The sequence below is a fragment of the Hermetia illucens genome, chromosome 5, assembly GCF_905115235.1.
Source record: "Hermetia illucens chromosome 5, iHerIll2.2.curated.20191125, whole genome shotgun sequence".
Lineage (NCBI taxonomy): Eukaryota > Metazoa > Arthropoda > Insecta > Diptera > Stratiomyidae > Hermetia > Hermetia illucens.
The window spans coordinates 27,618,808-27,632,909 of NC_051853.1; the positions used below are offsets into that span (position 1 = coordinate 27,618,808).

At 44.6% G+C, this 14,102-nt stretch overlaps 2 protein-coding genes across 2 annotated transcripts; one reads left to right on the top strand and one right to left on the bottom strand.

The window, feature by feature from the left end:
* Window positions 1-1,444: 1,444 nt before the first annotated feature.
* On the top strand, window positions 1,445-12,681 carry LOC119657518 (IWS1-like protein). The gene is made up of 6 exons (XM_038064460.1): window positions 1,445-1,623; window positions 1,737-2,933; window positions 5,963-6,125; window positions 6,185-6,545; window positions 11,830-12,243; window positions 12,423-12,681. The coding sequence occupies exons 1-6, from the start codon at window positions 1,608-1,610 to the stop codon at window positions 12,543-12,545; spliced, it is 2,274 nt and encodes a 757-aa protein (XP_037920388.1). The 5' UTR covers window positions 1,445-1,607; the 3' UTR covers window positions 12,546-12,681.
* On the bottom strand, window positions 7,065-8,287 carry LOC119657519. Its single transcript, XM_038064461.1, has 2 exons — window positions 8,107-8,287; window positions 7,065-7,896 (listed from the first exon to the last, which is right to left on the bottom strand). Exons 1-2 carry the CDS (start codon window positions 8,230-8,232, stop codon window positions 7,669-7,671), a joined length of 354 nt encoding a protein of 117 aa, XP_037920389.1. The 5' UTR covers window positions 8,233-8,287; the 3' UTR covers window positions 7,065-7,668.
* Window positions 12,682-14,102: the final 1,421 nt, after the last annotated feature.

Genomic DNA, 14,102 nt, shown 5'->3' on the forward strand with positions numbered 1-14,102 from the left:
CAGGCCATCGTGCAATCCCAATCTGCATTAATGGACAGTGCATCGAAAGCAAGAGTTAGATGTTACCTGATGCGCTGGAACCACTTTCGCTGCCTTGTCTAAAATCTGGAAATGCAGTTATCTCAACACCAAGTTGAGATTGTTCGATGCTAGGGCTCTTACTGTGTTGCTATATCAGAGTAGCACATGGAAAGTGACCCCCGCTGCTACACAAAAGCGCCGAACCCTTGTCAACACCTGTTTGCGTCGCACCATCGGAGTACGCTGGCTTGATATTATTACAAACGAAAAACTGGTCGGCACGCAGGCGTAGCGCAAAACTGTAGAGAAGGAGTGCCTGCCGGAGACCTGGGTTCTTAGGGGAAAAAATTGCGAACTCTTGGCTGCGTTTGAGAGAAGAATCCTCTGAAGATTTTTTCCCCCTACATGAGGATGGGCGATTCCATAACCTACATAACGAAGAAATATATGAGCGGTTCAACAGGTTGCGGTGGACGGGTCACCTAATCCATATGGATGAGGATGATCCATCCCAAAAAGTCTATAAGGGCAATATCTATGGCTTAGGCCAGGACGCCAGACAGGTTTAAGGAATATCGAATTGGTGGACCTCGGCGCAAAACTGGGATGTCTAGAGTTCCCTATTAAGGCAGGCCTAAACCGGATATCAGTTGTTGCGTCGTTGATGATGATGATGATTGCGCTCGCCCGAGATTATTACCCTGATTTGGCTCAGGCACTCATTCACCCTCCCTCCAATGAGATTTGAACAGTGCCCTTTTGCTTCGAGAGTCCAACGCTCTAACCACATCCGGACACAGTTTTGCATACCATAGAGTAGTTTGTGGCATCAAATCAGAGCAATACAGCTCTAATTGGCCACGTCGGAGTAATCACTGGTCCTTATACGAATTAAGGCGGAAGTAACAGCATACATTGAAAAGTAATCTGCAATTTGGAAAAGTAATTTTATTCATAGAAATATAATTTGAGTCAATTCGTTCGAAAAAACAAACATCACGGGTTGGGGGCTGCATAGCTAAAAGTGATAAAACATATGTATTTTGCTCCGAATTATAGCAGCCCCTTGACTAACAGAATGAGCTAGTTTCACAATATCCTCCTTACATTTAAATGATTTTAAGAGGACTTTTACATCATTAGCTGGACGTATTACGAATTAGAAAAACATTCCAGAATAGTACGTTTCTAAAAGAGCAGAGCAAAGTAATGTAGCAAAATGTCGGCCCATTTTTATAATTAAAAGTCTGTGTTGAAGATAACTAAAATCTGAGATTTACTTTGGCATGGAGTTTCTCTCATCTGCTTGACCAAATGGCTGTTGTAGGGTATTATATTGCGAACATAAGGTGTACAATTTATACGACGTGTCCTGTTGAAAGTACTTTGACATAAGTACATTTTTCCATGAAGTTGGCAGCATTGTAGTAGAAAGCCAAGAATAAAAAAAGTTCATGTCTAGTTTCAGCTGTGCGTTGTCGTGAGAAAATTCGCATTTTTGTGTGATACAACCGAATATCGAGTTCAGAGCCCAATCCAAAGGGTGCAGTATTTAGTTTTAGTAATCTGGATATTCATATCTGGCAATGGAAGTGGAAAATGGTAAGTAATTGCACAACACGGGAAAAAGGCATCTAAGGTTAAGGTTATGATTTGGAAATGCTGTTATTTCCCCGGCGTAATACAACGTTTCATCGTATTTTCGACTTTTCCAGCACCCGCGTCACCAAAGGATACCCAAAAACCTCGTTCTCCTTCGGCTGCGTCAGAGAAAGGAGTAGAAAATGGAAAGCATGATTCACGGTCACGATCCGGAAGTCCAGCGGCTCGGTCGCGGTCAGCGTCTCACGATTCCAATAAGTCAGGACAGCGGGTAAATGTGTCGAATGGCTCGCGAAAGAGTCGAAGCCGCTCACGCAGTCCTAGCGCCGTTTCAAATAGATCAAGGAGTGGAAGCGCACATTCAAATCGGAGCAAAGGTCGAAGTCGTAGTCGAAGCAGGAGTGGATCGCCGAAGAGCAGAAGTCAGTCGAAGGCTCGTTCGCGGTCAGGTAGCGCTGTAAGTGGTGCAAGAAGCCCAAGCGGTTCGAGGAGAAGCCGCAGTAGATCGCCTGGCAATGCGAGTAACCGGTCGAGAAGTCGCAGTGTTTCGCATGGCAGCCGAAGGTCACGTAGCGGCTCGAAACGGAGTGGAAGCCGCTCTAGAAGCCGGAGTGCGTCCAGGAAAAGCGATGCACGGTCGAGAAGTCGTAGCGGATCACGCAGAAGTCGAAGCGGATCGCGGAAGAGTGGAAGTAGGTCTAGATCACGTAGCCGCAGTGGTTCACGGAAAAGTGGAAGTCGATCCAGGTCCCGGAGTCGTAGCGGCTCACGCAGAAGTAGAAGCGGGTCTAGGCGAAGTGGTTCGGCAAGATCGCGAAGTGGCTCACGTCGAAGTGGATCAGCAAGGTCACGAAGTGGTTCGAGGCGGTCAAGGAGCGGATCCCGCAGGTCTCGTAGTGGCTCTAGGCGAAGTCGTAGTGGGTCGAGGCGCAGTGGAAGTGGATCGAGAAGTAGGAGTCGAAGCCGTAGCGGATCGCGTCGAAGCCGTAGTGGATCGCGTCGAAGTCGAAGCGGATCGCGTCGAAGCCGTAGTGGGTCTCGAAGAAGTCGCAGCGGATCGAGAAGAAGTCGAAGTGGTTCGGGCTCTAGATCACGATCTCGATCGAAATCCGGTGCAAGATCCCCATCTAGGTCCCGATCCCGTAGTGTTTCTAGATCGCGATCGCGAAGCAGATCAGGGTCTCGTTCACGATCACGGTCTCCACATAGTAAATCCAGATCCCGTTCAAGAAGTCGTTCAGGTAGCCGATCACCATCGCCCGGAAGTGCAAAAAAGAAGCGGAAGGTGTTCAGCGATTCAGAGGATGAAGGTGAGTTGTGTGAAATTATTGAAAACTCGTTATTTGCGCAAACCAGGGAATTCCTTTCACCAACGCCAGTGGAGAGGAGGAAGAAATCTGTTAGTTCAAGGAACCCTCTGCTACCGGTCCAGCTCTATCTTCTTTGCAACGAGAAGAGCCCGAACGTAATGGGTAAAAGGGCTCCAGCTGTCAGCGCTCTTCAGCATTTCTTCGACGATGTTGCCATCACCATTATCGAATTGCCGATCAATATGAAACGCAGGGTCGGAATTCTCTTCTTAGTTAGGATGACTACTTCGATTTTTTCCAGTGCAAGGTTAAAACCATGAGCAATCATCCATCAGCTTACCCGTCGCATCAATATGCCAAGTCTGCTTTGTCCCCATTCGACAGTGCGCCCAGCAACAAGCGCTGCAACTACATACGACCAGGCCCTACTCTTCTGGCATGTCGAGTCTAAGCAAATTATCACAGGAGCATTCCAAAGACCCGGCCCTGGGATGGATGCCTGCAATCCATCGTCTAATAAAGCAGGAAGCTATTCCTGAGATAATCCCTCAATATCCATAAGAGATAGTTCGACATGGGGAAAGTATTGTCAAGTGTGCCTAGTGGTGGGTATAAAGACGGCAACAGGGTCGCCTTTCCCTTTTGTTATCAGCGCAAGCATCATCACCTTCCAACGAGAAGGAAAAATACCCACTTTCCGGCAAGGGTTGAATGCGGCGAGCAGTAGGTCTGGCCGATGCTGGAGCACCAGCTTTTATACCTCTACTGGGAACCGTCGGATCTTGGCGCCTTTTTGTTTTCAATAGAGAAGGCTGCTTCTTCCAACTCTTTTATAGAGAAAAGTGAGCAGTGTCCTCGGCGCTCTCCGTGCCGCCGTCATCATCCCATATGAGGTGTGCAGGGAATAGTGAATAGTGCCAGTACAAAGGGATCCACCAGCTTGCTCCAACAGTTTCGTCAAACCTCCCATTGTTTATCTTCGCGACGTTCTACGAACAGAAAGAGCGCCGGGGTAGCGCACACTGAGAATTTGTGTCAACCATTTCAAAGGCAATGTATTGATGGTCGCGGAACGTTGAGGTGGACGGTGTTTAAAACTACAAGTCCTGTTCTCTTCGCCATTTCGAGAATTCATTTCCTTTTGGAGTCTGGGTGAGGCATGCGTCATTCAAGTGCCTTGGCATTGAAGTCACCCCCGACCAGGATTCGCCCCTGGGTGTCCAAGATAACATCCACCAGGACATCAAGCCTGAGTTGAAAGTCCGGCGTCGTCTCATCCGGTTTTAGATAGACAATGAAAAACGTTACCCATAAACACCGAATCCGGCCAAAGTCGCCCCTCGTCTTTGGGCAAGAACCCTAAGCAGGGTGCCGTTGCGAACCCAGATGGCAGCGGTACCGGATATGTCGAGGTGCCATGAAGCTGGGCCCTTATTTCGATACTGTTCACTGATGAGCACTGGATCAACGTTGGTCTCCACAGCGAACTGCGCTAGCAATTCGTGAGTAGCTGCACTCCGGTGCATGTCGATTGGTAGGATGCCGATCATGTTGATCGCGTTCTAGCTCTTTCCGTTCAGTTCTGAAGGCTGGACATCGTTTCAAGCAAACAGTATGCGTAATGCTCTTATCACACGCGCCACTGCCCCGGTCGTTTTATGGCCTGCTTGACTGCATCTGCGGCATGCTGCCCTTCTGTCAGATCCCCGTATACCCATAATACAAACGTCTGTAAGATTTGGTCGGGCGGCCCGGATTCGTTTCTTACATATTACCCAATCAATTCTGATCTTCCCGCTGTTTAGAAGCTTCCTCACGTATTGCTCTGCAATTTCCACGACAGCGTGTTTTTGGCCTTGGGATTTCGCAGAGGTGATACCAATCCAGATATTGGTTACCTCCGGATATTCGCGCTTGATGTTCTTTTCTATTTTGTTCTTTTCTGTGAAGCAGTCAAGGTCTCGAATTCCTAAAAAGCACGTGGGTTCCAGGCTAGAAACCAAAGCTTTCTCTCCCAGTAGCCCCTTGACTACTTCACACAACGTACCTTTATTTTTTGCATCGTATCGGAGCATTGCTGAATCGATTCTTCTACCAATCAGTATTAATTTTGCTGTGCCCTGGATCCAACAGTGGATATTATTCTTTTGAGACGGAATTTTTTGATCGACCCGTAATGTAAAATGTTCCTTTTGTATTTGCCTAACTATGACGAAAATCACTTCTTAATAAATCGATGTCGTTAAGCCTCCTGTCACCTCATAGCTAGTTGAACCCTCACCCGTCGTAAGTATTTGAATGATTTCCTATAATTTATTGTGTGCATGAGATGATCGTTATCGACACGATTAGCCATAAGGGATGTTCGTTGGTATTTCTTTTGAAGAGAGTTGCGATGTTCACTCCAATTAAGAACCCTTCCTCACACAATCCCTCCTTCCCTGAACGGACCGGAGACCGTCTTTTAGAGGATTTTTTATTTCCTAGCAGGGTTGATCTTAATTCCGAATTGCTAGGCAGTGTACGTTGTTTCCATTCCTGAGTCAGTTTGGCTTTGTAAAATAAATGTTTAGTGTCTCTAAAAACTCTCTCTTCGGGCAAATGAAGTGCTTGGGGTTAACTCCAGACTCTTGGCGGCAGTAATATCCTCCCTCTCATTCTAAGGGCGCAAATCAAACTCATTATATACACCCGCAATTGATGTTAAGAATTATGAGCCAAGACGGAGTTCCCAGACGGCGACCAGAAATTCGATTTCTATTTTTTTCGGCAGCGCAGCATCAGTAAATAATAATATCCAAGCGAGTTTGTAAGGTTGCTGCTTGGATAGTATATGTTCGATGATAATTAAACTGAACACCTTCTCCTTAAAGACCAGGAAGGCGACCAATTTTAGATACAAATGCGATTCGTTTCACTTTACCAAGTCATGACAATATCTGTCTTGCCTACTTCAGGCTTGCTTATTGAAACTTCTAATCTTAATTAATCTTTATTATGCAACAACTTGAAATTTGTCCCCCTTCTAGATGGTGCTATCGCGAAAAAACGTGTTAAAATTACGGATACCGATAACGAGGAAGAAGAAGAAGGAATCGGAGGTGAAGCTGCTAATTTACAAGAAGGAGGACAAGAACAAGCCAAAAATGAACTCTCCGATGACGAAGGTCCACTCAGAAACAATCACGAAGCGTAAGTCAACAATCCCCAGCACAAATTCATCAAAACTTCATAGCGTTTATGCATTTCAGAGACAATTTCATATCTGATTTCGACGCGATGTTGCTCAAGAAACGAGAAGAGAAATCACGTCGACGAAAACGTCGAGATATTGATTTAATCAATGATAACGATGATATAATTGACCAATTGATACAAAATATGAAGGCAGCTGCCGAGGAGGACAGAATATTGAATCAGGAAAATTTACCAGCCACCAAGAAAATATCAATGCTTAAGCAAGTGATGTCACAATTGATCAAGAAGGACTTACAATTAGCTTTCCTAGAACATAATGTTTTGAACGTCTTGACTGATTGGTTGGCACCGTTGCCAAATAAGAGTCTACCTTGTATTCAAATTAGGGAAAGCATTTTGAAGCTGTTGTCGGATGTAAGTATGCAAATTTCGGTAGATGATAGTTTTAGTGTATTTATGCTAGAAGAAGTGGTAGACCCTGCCTCAGATGGAGTGATGACGTAGGTCAGGACGCCAGATAGCCTCTAGGGGTATCGAATTGGTGAACCTCGACGAAAAGCCGGGATGTCTGGAAGCTCTTCACTAGGACAGACCTAGATCTGATACCGGTTGTTGAGCGATTGATGATGGTATTTTACCGAAATTACTGAATAGAAAGGAAGGGCTTAGCGGTTAGAGCACTATGTTAAGTTCGGGGTTCAAACTCACTGGTGGCAGACGATACGAGTCGACTTACCTGTGAATGAGAATCTGAGTCAAATCAGGGTAATAATCCCGAGTGAAAGCAACATTGAACGCATTGCCACCTGATGTGTCGTTACGATTTTGAAATGGAGTGCTCTAATACGCTTGAGGGCTTAAATCTAGCGTGGCTACTTGTGCGTTTTTAGTGTTTGGTTAAATTGATCTCTGGTCAAAGTTTAAGATTTGATATTAGCCCAAGCGATCGGTTCGTGAAATAGTATCAGTGTCCGGATGGCTGAGCGGTTAGAGTAGTGGGATTTCTATTGTCACTTGATGTCCGATGTCAGCCGATTCAGCTATGAATGAGTGCCTGAGTTAAATCAGGGTAATAATCACCGGCGAGCGCACTCCTGGCCGCATTCCCTCCTACAGGGTACTGTAATTTTGTAGTGTACCGTTACGATCTTGAATGAAGTGCTTTAACACACTTCGAGGCCAATTATATTGTCGAGCCAACGATTATTTTTTCCAAGTTGCCACAATCTCGGTAGACGCCGGATTTTATCTTATGCTAGCACTAAGTGCCAATCATTAAGGCTCGGGCGATCCTACCTACTTAAAAGATAAAGGGGTTCTGGGGGTAGTGGCCAATGGGAGAATCCGTCAAGAACTCCGTGTAATATTGAGACCGTATGCACAATGGTGTATTTTTGCATGGTTTGAACCAGACGGACGATTATGGTGAAAGTTATGTATTTGGCTTTGACGGTTTCGATCGTAGGGCAGAGGCGATCTCATCAGGCAGCGTGATCAAAAGCGGCAACAAGTGGCATTTGCCCCTTTTTTATTAAATTCAAAACCCGACAAGGGTATGAATTATGTCGACTGAAATCGCCTCGTTTGAACCTAGACTGGTTTCAGCTGAATGAAATGAGTTGTCCTGAGCCCGCCATCCGATTATAGCAGTCATACAATTTTCGATACCATTTTTATAGTACAATTTATCTTTAGCCACAAAATAGACCTCAGTTTCGACGATTACCTTTTCATCGGCGCTAAATTTCTTTCCAGCGAACATTCTGTTAAAGTCTGAGAACAGGAAAAAGTCGCTGGGGGCCATATCTGGAGAATACGGTGGATGCGGAGGCAATTCGAAGCCCTATTCATGCAATTTTGTCATCGTTTTCATTGATTTGTGAGACGGTGCATTGTCTTGATGAAACAGAACTTTCTTTTTCTTCAAAGGGCTGTTTTCCGCGATTTCATCTTTCGAATGCTGCAATAACGCTATGTAATAGTCGCTGTTGATGGTTTTTCTCTTCTCAAGATAGTCGATAATTATACCATGCGCATCCCAAAATACTAATGACATGGCCTTGCTGTTGCTACGTCGTTGCACGCTTTGTAGTCGGTTCATCACGTGTAGTCTATTCTGATCGTTTTAATTCTGGTGTGGAATAATGGAGCCATGTTTCGTCCATTGTCACGTATCCACTTATACATTCGTTCTCCATCCGATCTTTCATTATAAGCTCGGATGACGACCACCCCGTCCTTAATAGCACAGTCTTAGCAAAAAGCTCCCCACAACACAGCCATCTGCACGGTAAATGGCTCCCAGAGGCAATTCACGTGCTTACCGTGGATTGCCTTCCACTTCCATTCGTCGATTCGCTTTTGGTCTGATTTCACCCCACTCAAAGAATTCCTCCTTTAAGTCAAGTGCAGTCAGACCACATTTTGTCTTACAAACAGCTTCATGCAAGGGATTCGTCTGCCTTTGCTATAAAAATAATTACATAGCGAATCGGTGATGTGTCGCCACGTCAATGTAACGAGGCAGGGTTATCCGCTCCTCGACGTAGTTTGGATGATGTATTCGGAATTTGGATATACTAGTTCGTATCCATATTCCCCGAGGGATGCGATTTCAGTGCTAACTTTACACATCGCAGGAGATTGGACAACAGAACATCAAGTCGAGTATAGGTTCATTGCAAAATTTTTAGGCATTTGTAGAAGTCTGTCTCGGCCATAGCTTGACCCTACTAGGAAGCCCTTCTTCTCATCGGACAGAATGTTGTTTTTCCGTGCTTTCACCTTTCCACTAATATGAATTATGAATTTGTAGAGGGTTGGTAAGTCTTGTGTCTGCGGTGTCCTACAGTGTTTCCTTTTTAGGGATAAGGTAGGCAATTCCTGCAGCAACGAGGGTGGAAATTCTTCCGGCTGACTCATATCCTGATTGATGCTGTGTGCTAACCGACCATGTATACTGGCTAACGTTTTGTACCAGATGTTCTGCATCCGATCTAGACCAGGGCCGCTCCAGTTCCTTGAGCTGTTTCTGGCTCGTCCAACCTCCTCTTCGATAACATCCGCAAAATTCATGCCCGGCAAAGTGGCATGACGGGTGCCACCCCAATATCCTTTCGCTTCCGTACCCGAAAACTGCACTGTATGGAAGTTCTGTTGGGATTCGTTGAGTCATTTTAAAAAGCCCTGCTAGTTCCTCGCGTACGTTGCATTGTGGACACGTCTGGAGTAACTTTCGCCATACCTTCTTAACCCACTGCATATGACACAGAAGGTTCCTGCTTTAGTGTGTCCTGAATTTCAACTACGGGTGTCTCACTCGGGACGGCATAGTTCCAGTAAACCCTTTGCACGTTATTTTTCTTCCGTCTGCTGACATTGTCAGAGCTGATTTGTGTCAGCCTAGCAATGTCCTGCCGTAATGAGCTCCACCGACGTTGCAGACGAATTTTCCCTGGTGGATATGTTCGGTTACTCAAACCAATAAATAACGTGAAAGCAAATCCTTCGACACTGCAATCTGATGGCCGCAACTGCATCACAATACACAAGTGAGTGTATTTGCAGCAGCGACATATCAGCACACGGTCGAGATGCAATCTTATCATTGTTTTGATATACAGGGTGGTCCAGGAGTCATTTCACATGCTTCAAAAATCTCTTCGCTACAAAATGAAACGCGAAACGCAACTGAATGATCGAGGAAAAGCGAGTACAAAATGTTACCTACTGTCTATCGTAAGTGTTAGAATTGCGCACCGTCGCAGTTTATACAGTTTTCAAGGCGCTGAATGCACCCTTCCAGAACGCGGTTTCACACAGTGCTGTCATTTTCGATGTCTTGAAAAGTGTCATGATTGCGTGGTCTACGAGCGAATACCTTGTCCTTCACGACACCCCAGAAGAAAAAATCCATGGAGTCAGGTCGGAGAACAGGAAGGCCATTCAATGGTCCCACGCCGATCGATAACACGTCCCTAGGTATTTATTCACGGACCATGACTGCATAAGTCGGTGGTGCATCGTCTTATTGGAAGTGCAGGTCAGGGAAGCTGCTGTATACCTGTGAGGAAGTAACTTTGCAGCATCTCCAGGTATCTTTGACCGTTGACATTGCTGTCAAAGAAATGAGAGCCGTAAACCCCTACTTCCGAAATTCCACTCCATACAGTCAATCCTGGCTGGTTTAGCTGCTGTTCCAAGCGAATTTATGAAATCCCAATACGGTCAAATTCAACTGAGCCTCGCCGAAGTACAGAAAACTCGAAAAGAATGTACGATCGGCCGTTAAGAGATTCTTTATGAGGTCGCAATAATGCAATCTTCGGTCTGAATCATCTTCATTGTATCAACCGTGTCCGATAACATATCAAAATTTAATTTGCGTCTAGCTCGTATGGACGTGGATCGCGACATGTTCATCTCCAAACAGCCTTTACGCGAAGACGTTTCAGGGGACTCTACCACGAGTTCAGCTACGCGTTGTAAATTCTCTTTCGTGAGGGAACTCGACGGCCGTTCCGAGCCTAGCGTATCCTGTAGTGTAATTGTTAGGCTATTCATTAAAAACTTTCCGGACTTCTCACACGTAGCACGTTTTGATAATAAAAATGCGTTCCTCGCGCGTAAACCGCATTTTACGTATGTACACGAACAAATGTACGCCAGTCATTTCTAGTCTGTTTCTCGAAGTACGTAAAACGTTAACCTGATCAAATAAAAGGATACTACACGCTCACATCTCCGAAAGTTATTTTCTTTTGTACTCGCGGCTGAAGCGTCTGCCCCTGTCGACCCTTGGTCACCAGTTTTCGTGATGACCTTAAGTCGAATACGCTCCCTGATGATGGCTGGGATTGCATCGCTGTGAGTAATAAAGCGGTACTGGTCTGCGACACCCGGCACAGTCACGTGTACGAACTGCGGAAAACGCTCGACGAATCTCTTCTGTAACGTTATTTCGTAATAAGAGCGGATGATAAAGAGGTTCATTTCCTCAGTCCACTTCATCCGCTGCTTACGCGAACCTGCTGAACTGGTCGCCACAGATTGTGGTGAAATAGCTGCAGCAGGTGAAGCAATGCTCCTTCGTGACGCCTAGACTAAAAACCACCCCACGATTAGCTGCTTAGACGCCGTGCTGAACATTACGGGAGCACGACCCAGTCAGCAAGTCAGAGAACTACCGCCTGTGGGAGAGCTGCTTTCCTTCGTGAATGCTACGGGCTGGGTCTGAAGATCCGAGCCGGCTAGATTCTGCGTCCCTGTTCCCTTAACAGCAGTCACGGTCTTAGAAGTTTGTGGCATCAAAACGGCGCACCACAGCGCTAATTGGGCTCCTCGGAGCGGCTACTGAAACCTACCTACCCCATTGAAGTTGAAGCACCGTAAGAAGGATAGAACTAATCGTAAATTAACTTATTTTTCACCCCAAGAAAGTAGTCGGTCTTTGAATACGTCCTGTGCTTTTGTGAGGCGGGGCTAACAGACCAACTTTTCATTTCGTTGAAGTATTTTGGTAGGGGGCCTTAGGCATCTAGTTCGTAACTTGTGTTTCACGTTGTACAGATAGAATGTAAGTAACTGAAGCAAAAAAGTCTATAATTTTAGGGTAAAAAAGGGATGGTGATAGTAGCATTAGTAAGAAAACAGCTGGTTTGCTTAACAATTTTTCAAATAATGTAAAAAATCTTTCCAGTTCCCAACGATCGATAAAAGTTACCTCAAACAATCTGGTATAGGAAAAGCAGTCATGTATCTGTATAAGCATCCGCGTGAGACAAAAAAGAACAAGGAACGTGCCGGTCGTTTAATTTCAGAATGGGCACGTCCTATTTTCAATTTAAGTGCCGATTATAAAGCCTTATCGCGAGAAGAACGTCAACAGCGTGATTTAGAACAAATGCCACGGAAGCGGAGAGCAAGTCCCGAGCCGGGATCCTCATCATCATCATCAGCAACAAAGAAAGAATTGACAACAGTTCTCACTACCGAGGAGAAAGCATTACGACCTGGCGAAAAAGGTTGGATTGCGCGTGCTCGTGTTCCTATACCATCCAATAAAGATTATGTTATTAGGCCTAAATCAACGATTGATGTGGATATGAGTCGGGTGAGTGTTTCCTTTTTGAACAATTGTTTTGGCGGAATTGAAGGAATCTTGTGGAAAAAAATCTTAATGCAATTTAGTGGGAACCCACTTCTTGCATTCATGTCTTTACCATTCACCTAATTACTATGATAAATTACTGTTAGCAGTAAACTGAACATTATTTTCTGGCTCCATTTCAGATTACCAAGAAGAAGCCCAACCGCTACGAGAAACATTTGAAACGTTTCATAGACGCAAAACGTTTGAAAGCATCAAAGCGTGCCGTAGAAATTTCCATAGAAGGACGAAAAATGGCGCTTTAAGCATGTGTTAGTCTCTAATTTTATCTAATATTTGTTTTAAATATAATTGAAGATAGTTTTAATTCCGATTTTTGTATGATTAAGAAATCTGTTTGTTTTCAAATTGAAAATAAAGGCAATTCAACTCATGTAAAAATGGTCTTTTTCTCAAATAACAATCTAATAGAATCTTCGGGTAACATAGAATTTCTTCGAGTCAGAGAATGTCAAACGGAAACTAGTCACTACAAAACTTTTTTGTTTGATGGTTTGATGGGTCCTGAGTCTCCCATCTAATTGATGGCGGAGCGTAATGATTTTGAGGAGCAATTGACTCCTACATTCTAGGGCACGGACAACTTTTTTTTTGTGGCAAGTCGACTTCTTTGCCAGGCCAGGAGCACTAGTATGTAGGGGTGAATTACTTCTTGACATTTGCACGATCCGCCATCAAATCGTAAAAAGAGAACTCTAGACCACTTAAATTATCAAACATTAACGTTTTTGGTAAGGCTTAGGCCAGCAAAGGGCTAAATCGATGGTGTGTTGCTCGATTTGATTCATACCCATATCGAGTTTTTGAATCAACGGAGGACAACAACACCAATAGTCGCTTTTGGTCATGCGGCTCCGCTGATTAGAGTTGCCTCTGCCCTAAAACACAACTGTTATCAATTTTTGCATGAACTATTGTAACTGGTTTGGCTTCTTTAATTTCGGTGAAGTTTTTAAGCAGGGAATCTAGGAATTGGGATAATCCATACTATTGCTGATATTGAAGTGGGTATCCTTCATTATGGAGATAAATATCTATCCAATGCTACATTCATCATTTAATCATTATTGCTGCATTTACATGAGGAGTAACAACGACAACGTTGTATAGTTTGGGATGGCATTAGGCTACAGTTTCTTACGATTACACCGTCCAATGATACGGCATTTATTGTGATACTAACCAGCATAACAGAAGTTTGGCGACATTCATATGTGCAAGTTATATCCAGCCATAGCGAGCAGAAAAAATTTTCTTTTTCTTTAGCCTTTGTGCCGTTCACAAGCGATGTTGGCTCGTCGTTATCGGTTGCACCATTTAATTTTATCAAAAGCTTAATCTGGATGTAGTCGCGAGGACTTCAAATCTCTATCCAGTGAGTCAAGCCATTGTTGCTTCGGCCGGCGTTTTGGTCGCTTACCATCGATGTTTAGACCAATCTTGGCAAGTGAATTCTCGTTAGCGCGAATTACATGCCCATACCACCGAAGACACCTCTTTCAATTTTTTCCACGATCGTTGCAACCTCATATCCATCGTGAATATCCTCATTTCGAATGTGATGAAGGCGTGCCTCGCCACTAGCCCAACGCAACATCTTCGTCTCCATTACCGCAACACAACGTTAATTGTCTTTTATAGTCGGCCAACACTCAGAACCATAGTGGGGAACGAAGGGGCAGCAACAATGCTATGCAGACGTACAAATTGATTGGAGCATTTCAGATAAATTCTCCGCTAAATTTCTCTGAAAACTTTCTAGATAACTGAAAAACGAGCGGAGCGATGGGCTTCGTTCCAAG

Bases quoted from the DNA above. Each gene is read 5' to 3' on its own strand.
- LOC119657518 (XM_038064460.1), top strand. The intron at 6,546-11,829 runs GTAAGTATGCAA...AAATCTTTCCAG, and splicing joins TTTTGAAGCTGTTGTCGGAT to TTCCCAACGATCGATAAAAG. The intron at 12,244-12,422 runs GTGAGTGTTTCC...GCTCCATTTCAG, and splicing joins TTGATGTGGATATGAGTCGG to ATTACCAAGAAGAAGCCCAA.
- LOC119657519 (XM_038064461.1), bottom strand. From the start codon at position 8,232: ATGAACCGACTACAAAGCGTGCAACGACGTAGCAACAGCAAGGCCATG. The intron at 7,897-8,106 runs ATAGCGTTATTG...TCAGACTTTAAC, and splicing joins CCATCAACAGCGACTATTAC to AGAATGTTCGCTGGAAAGAA.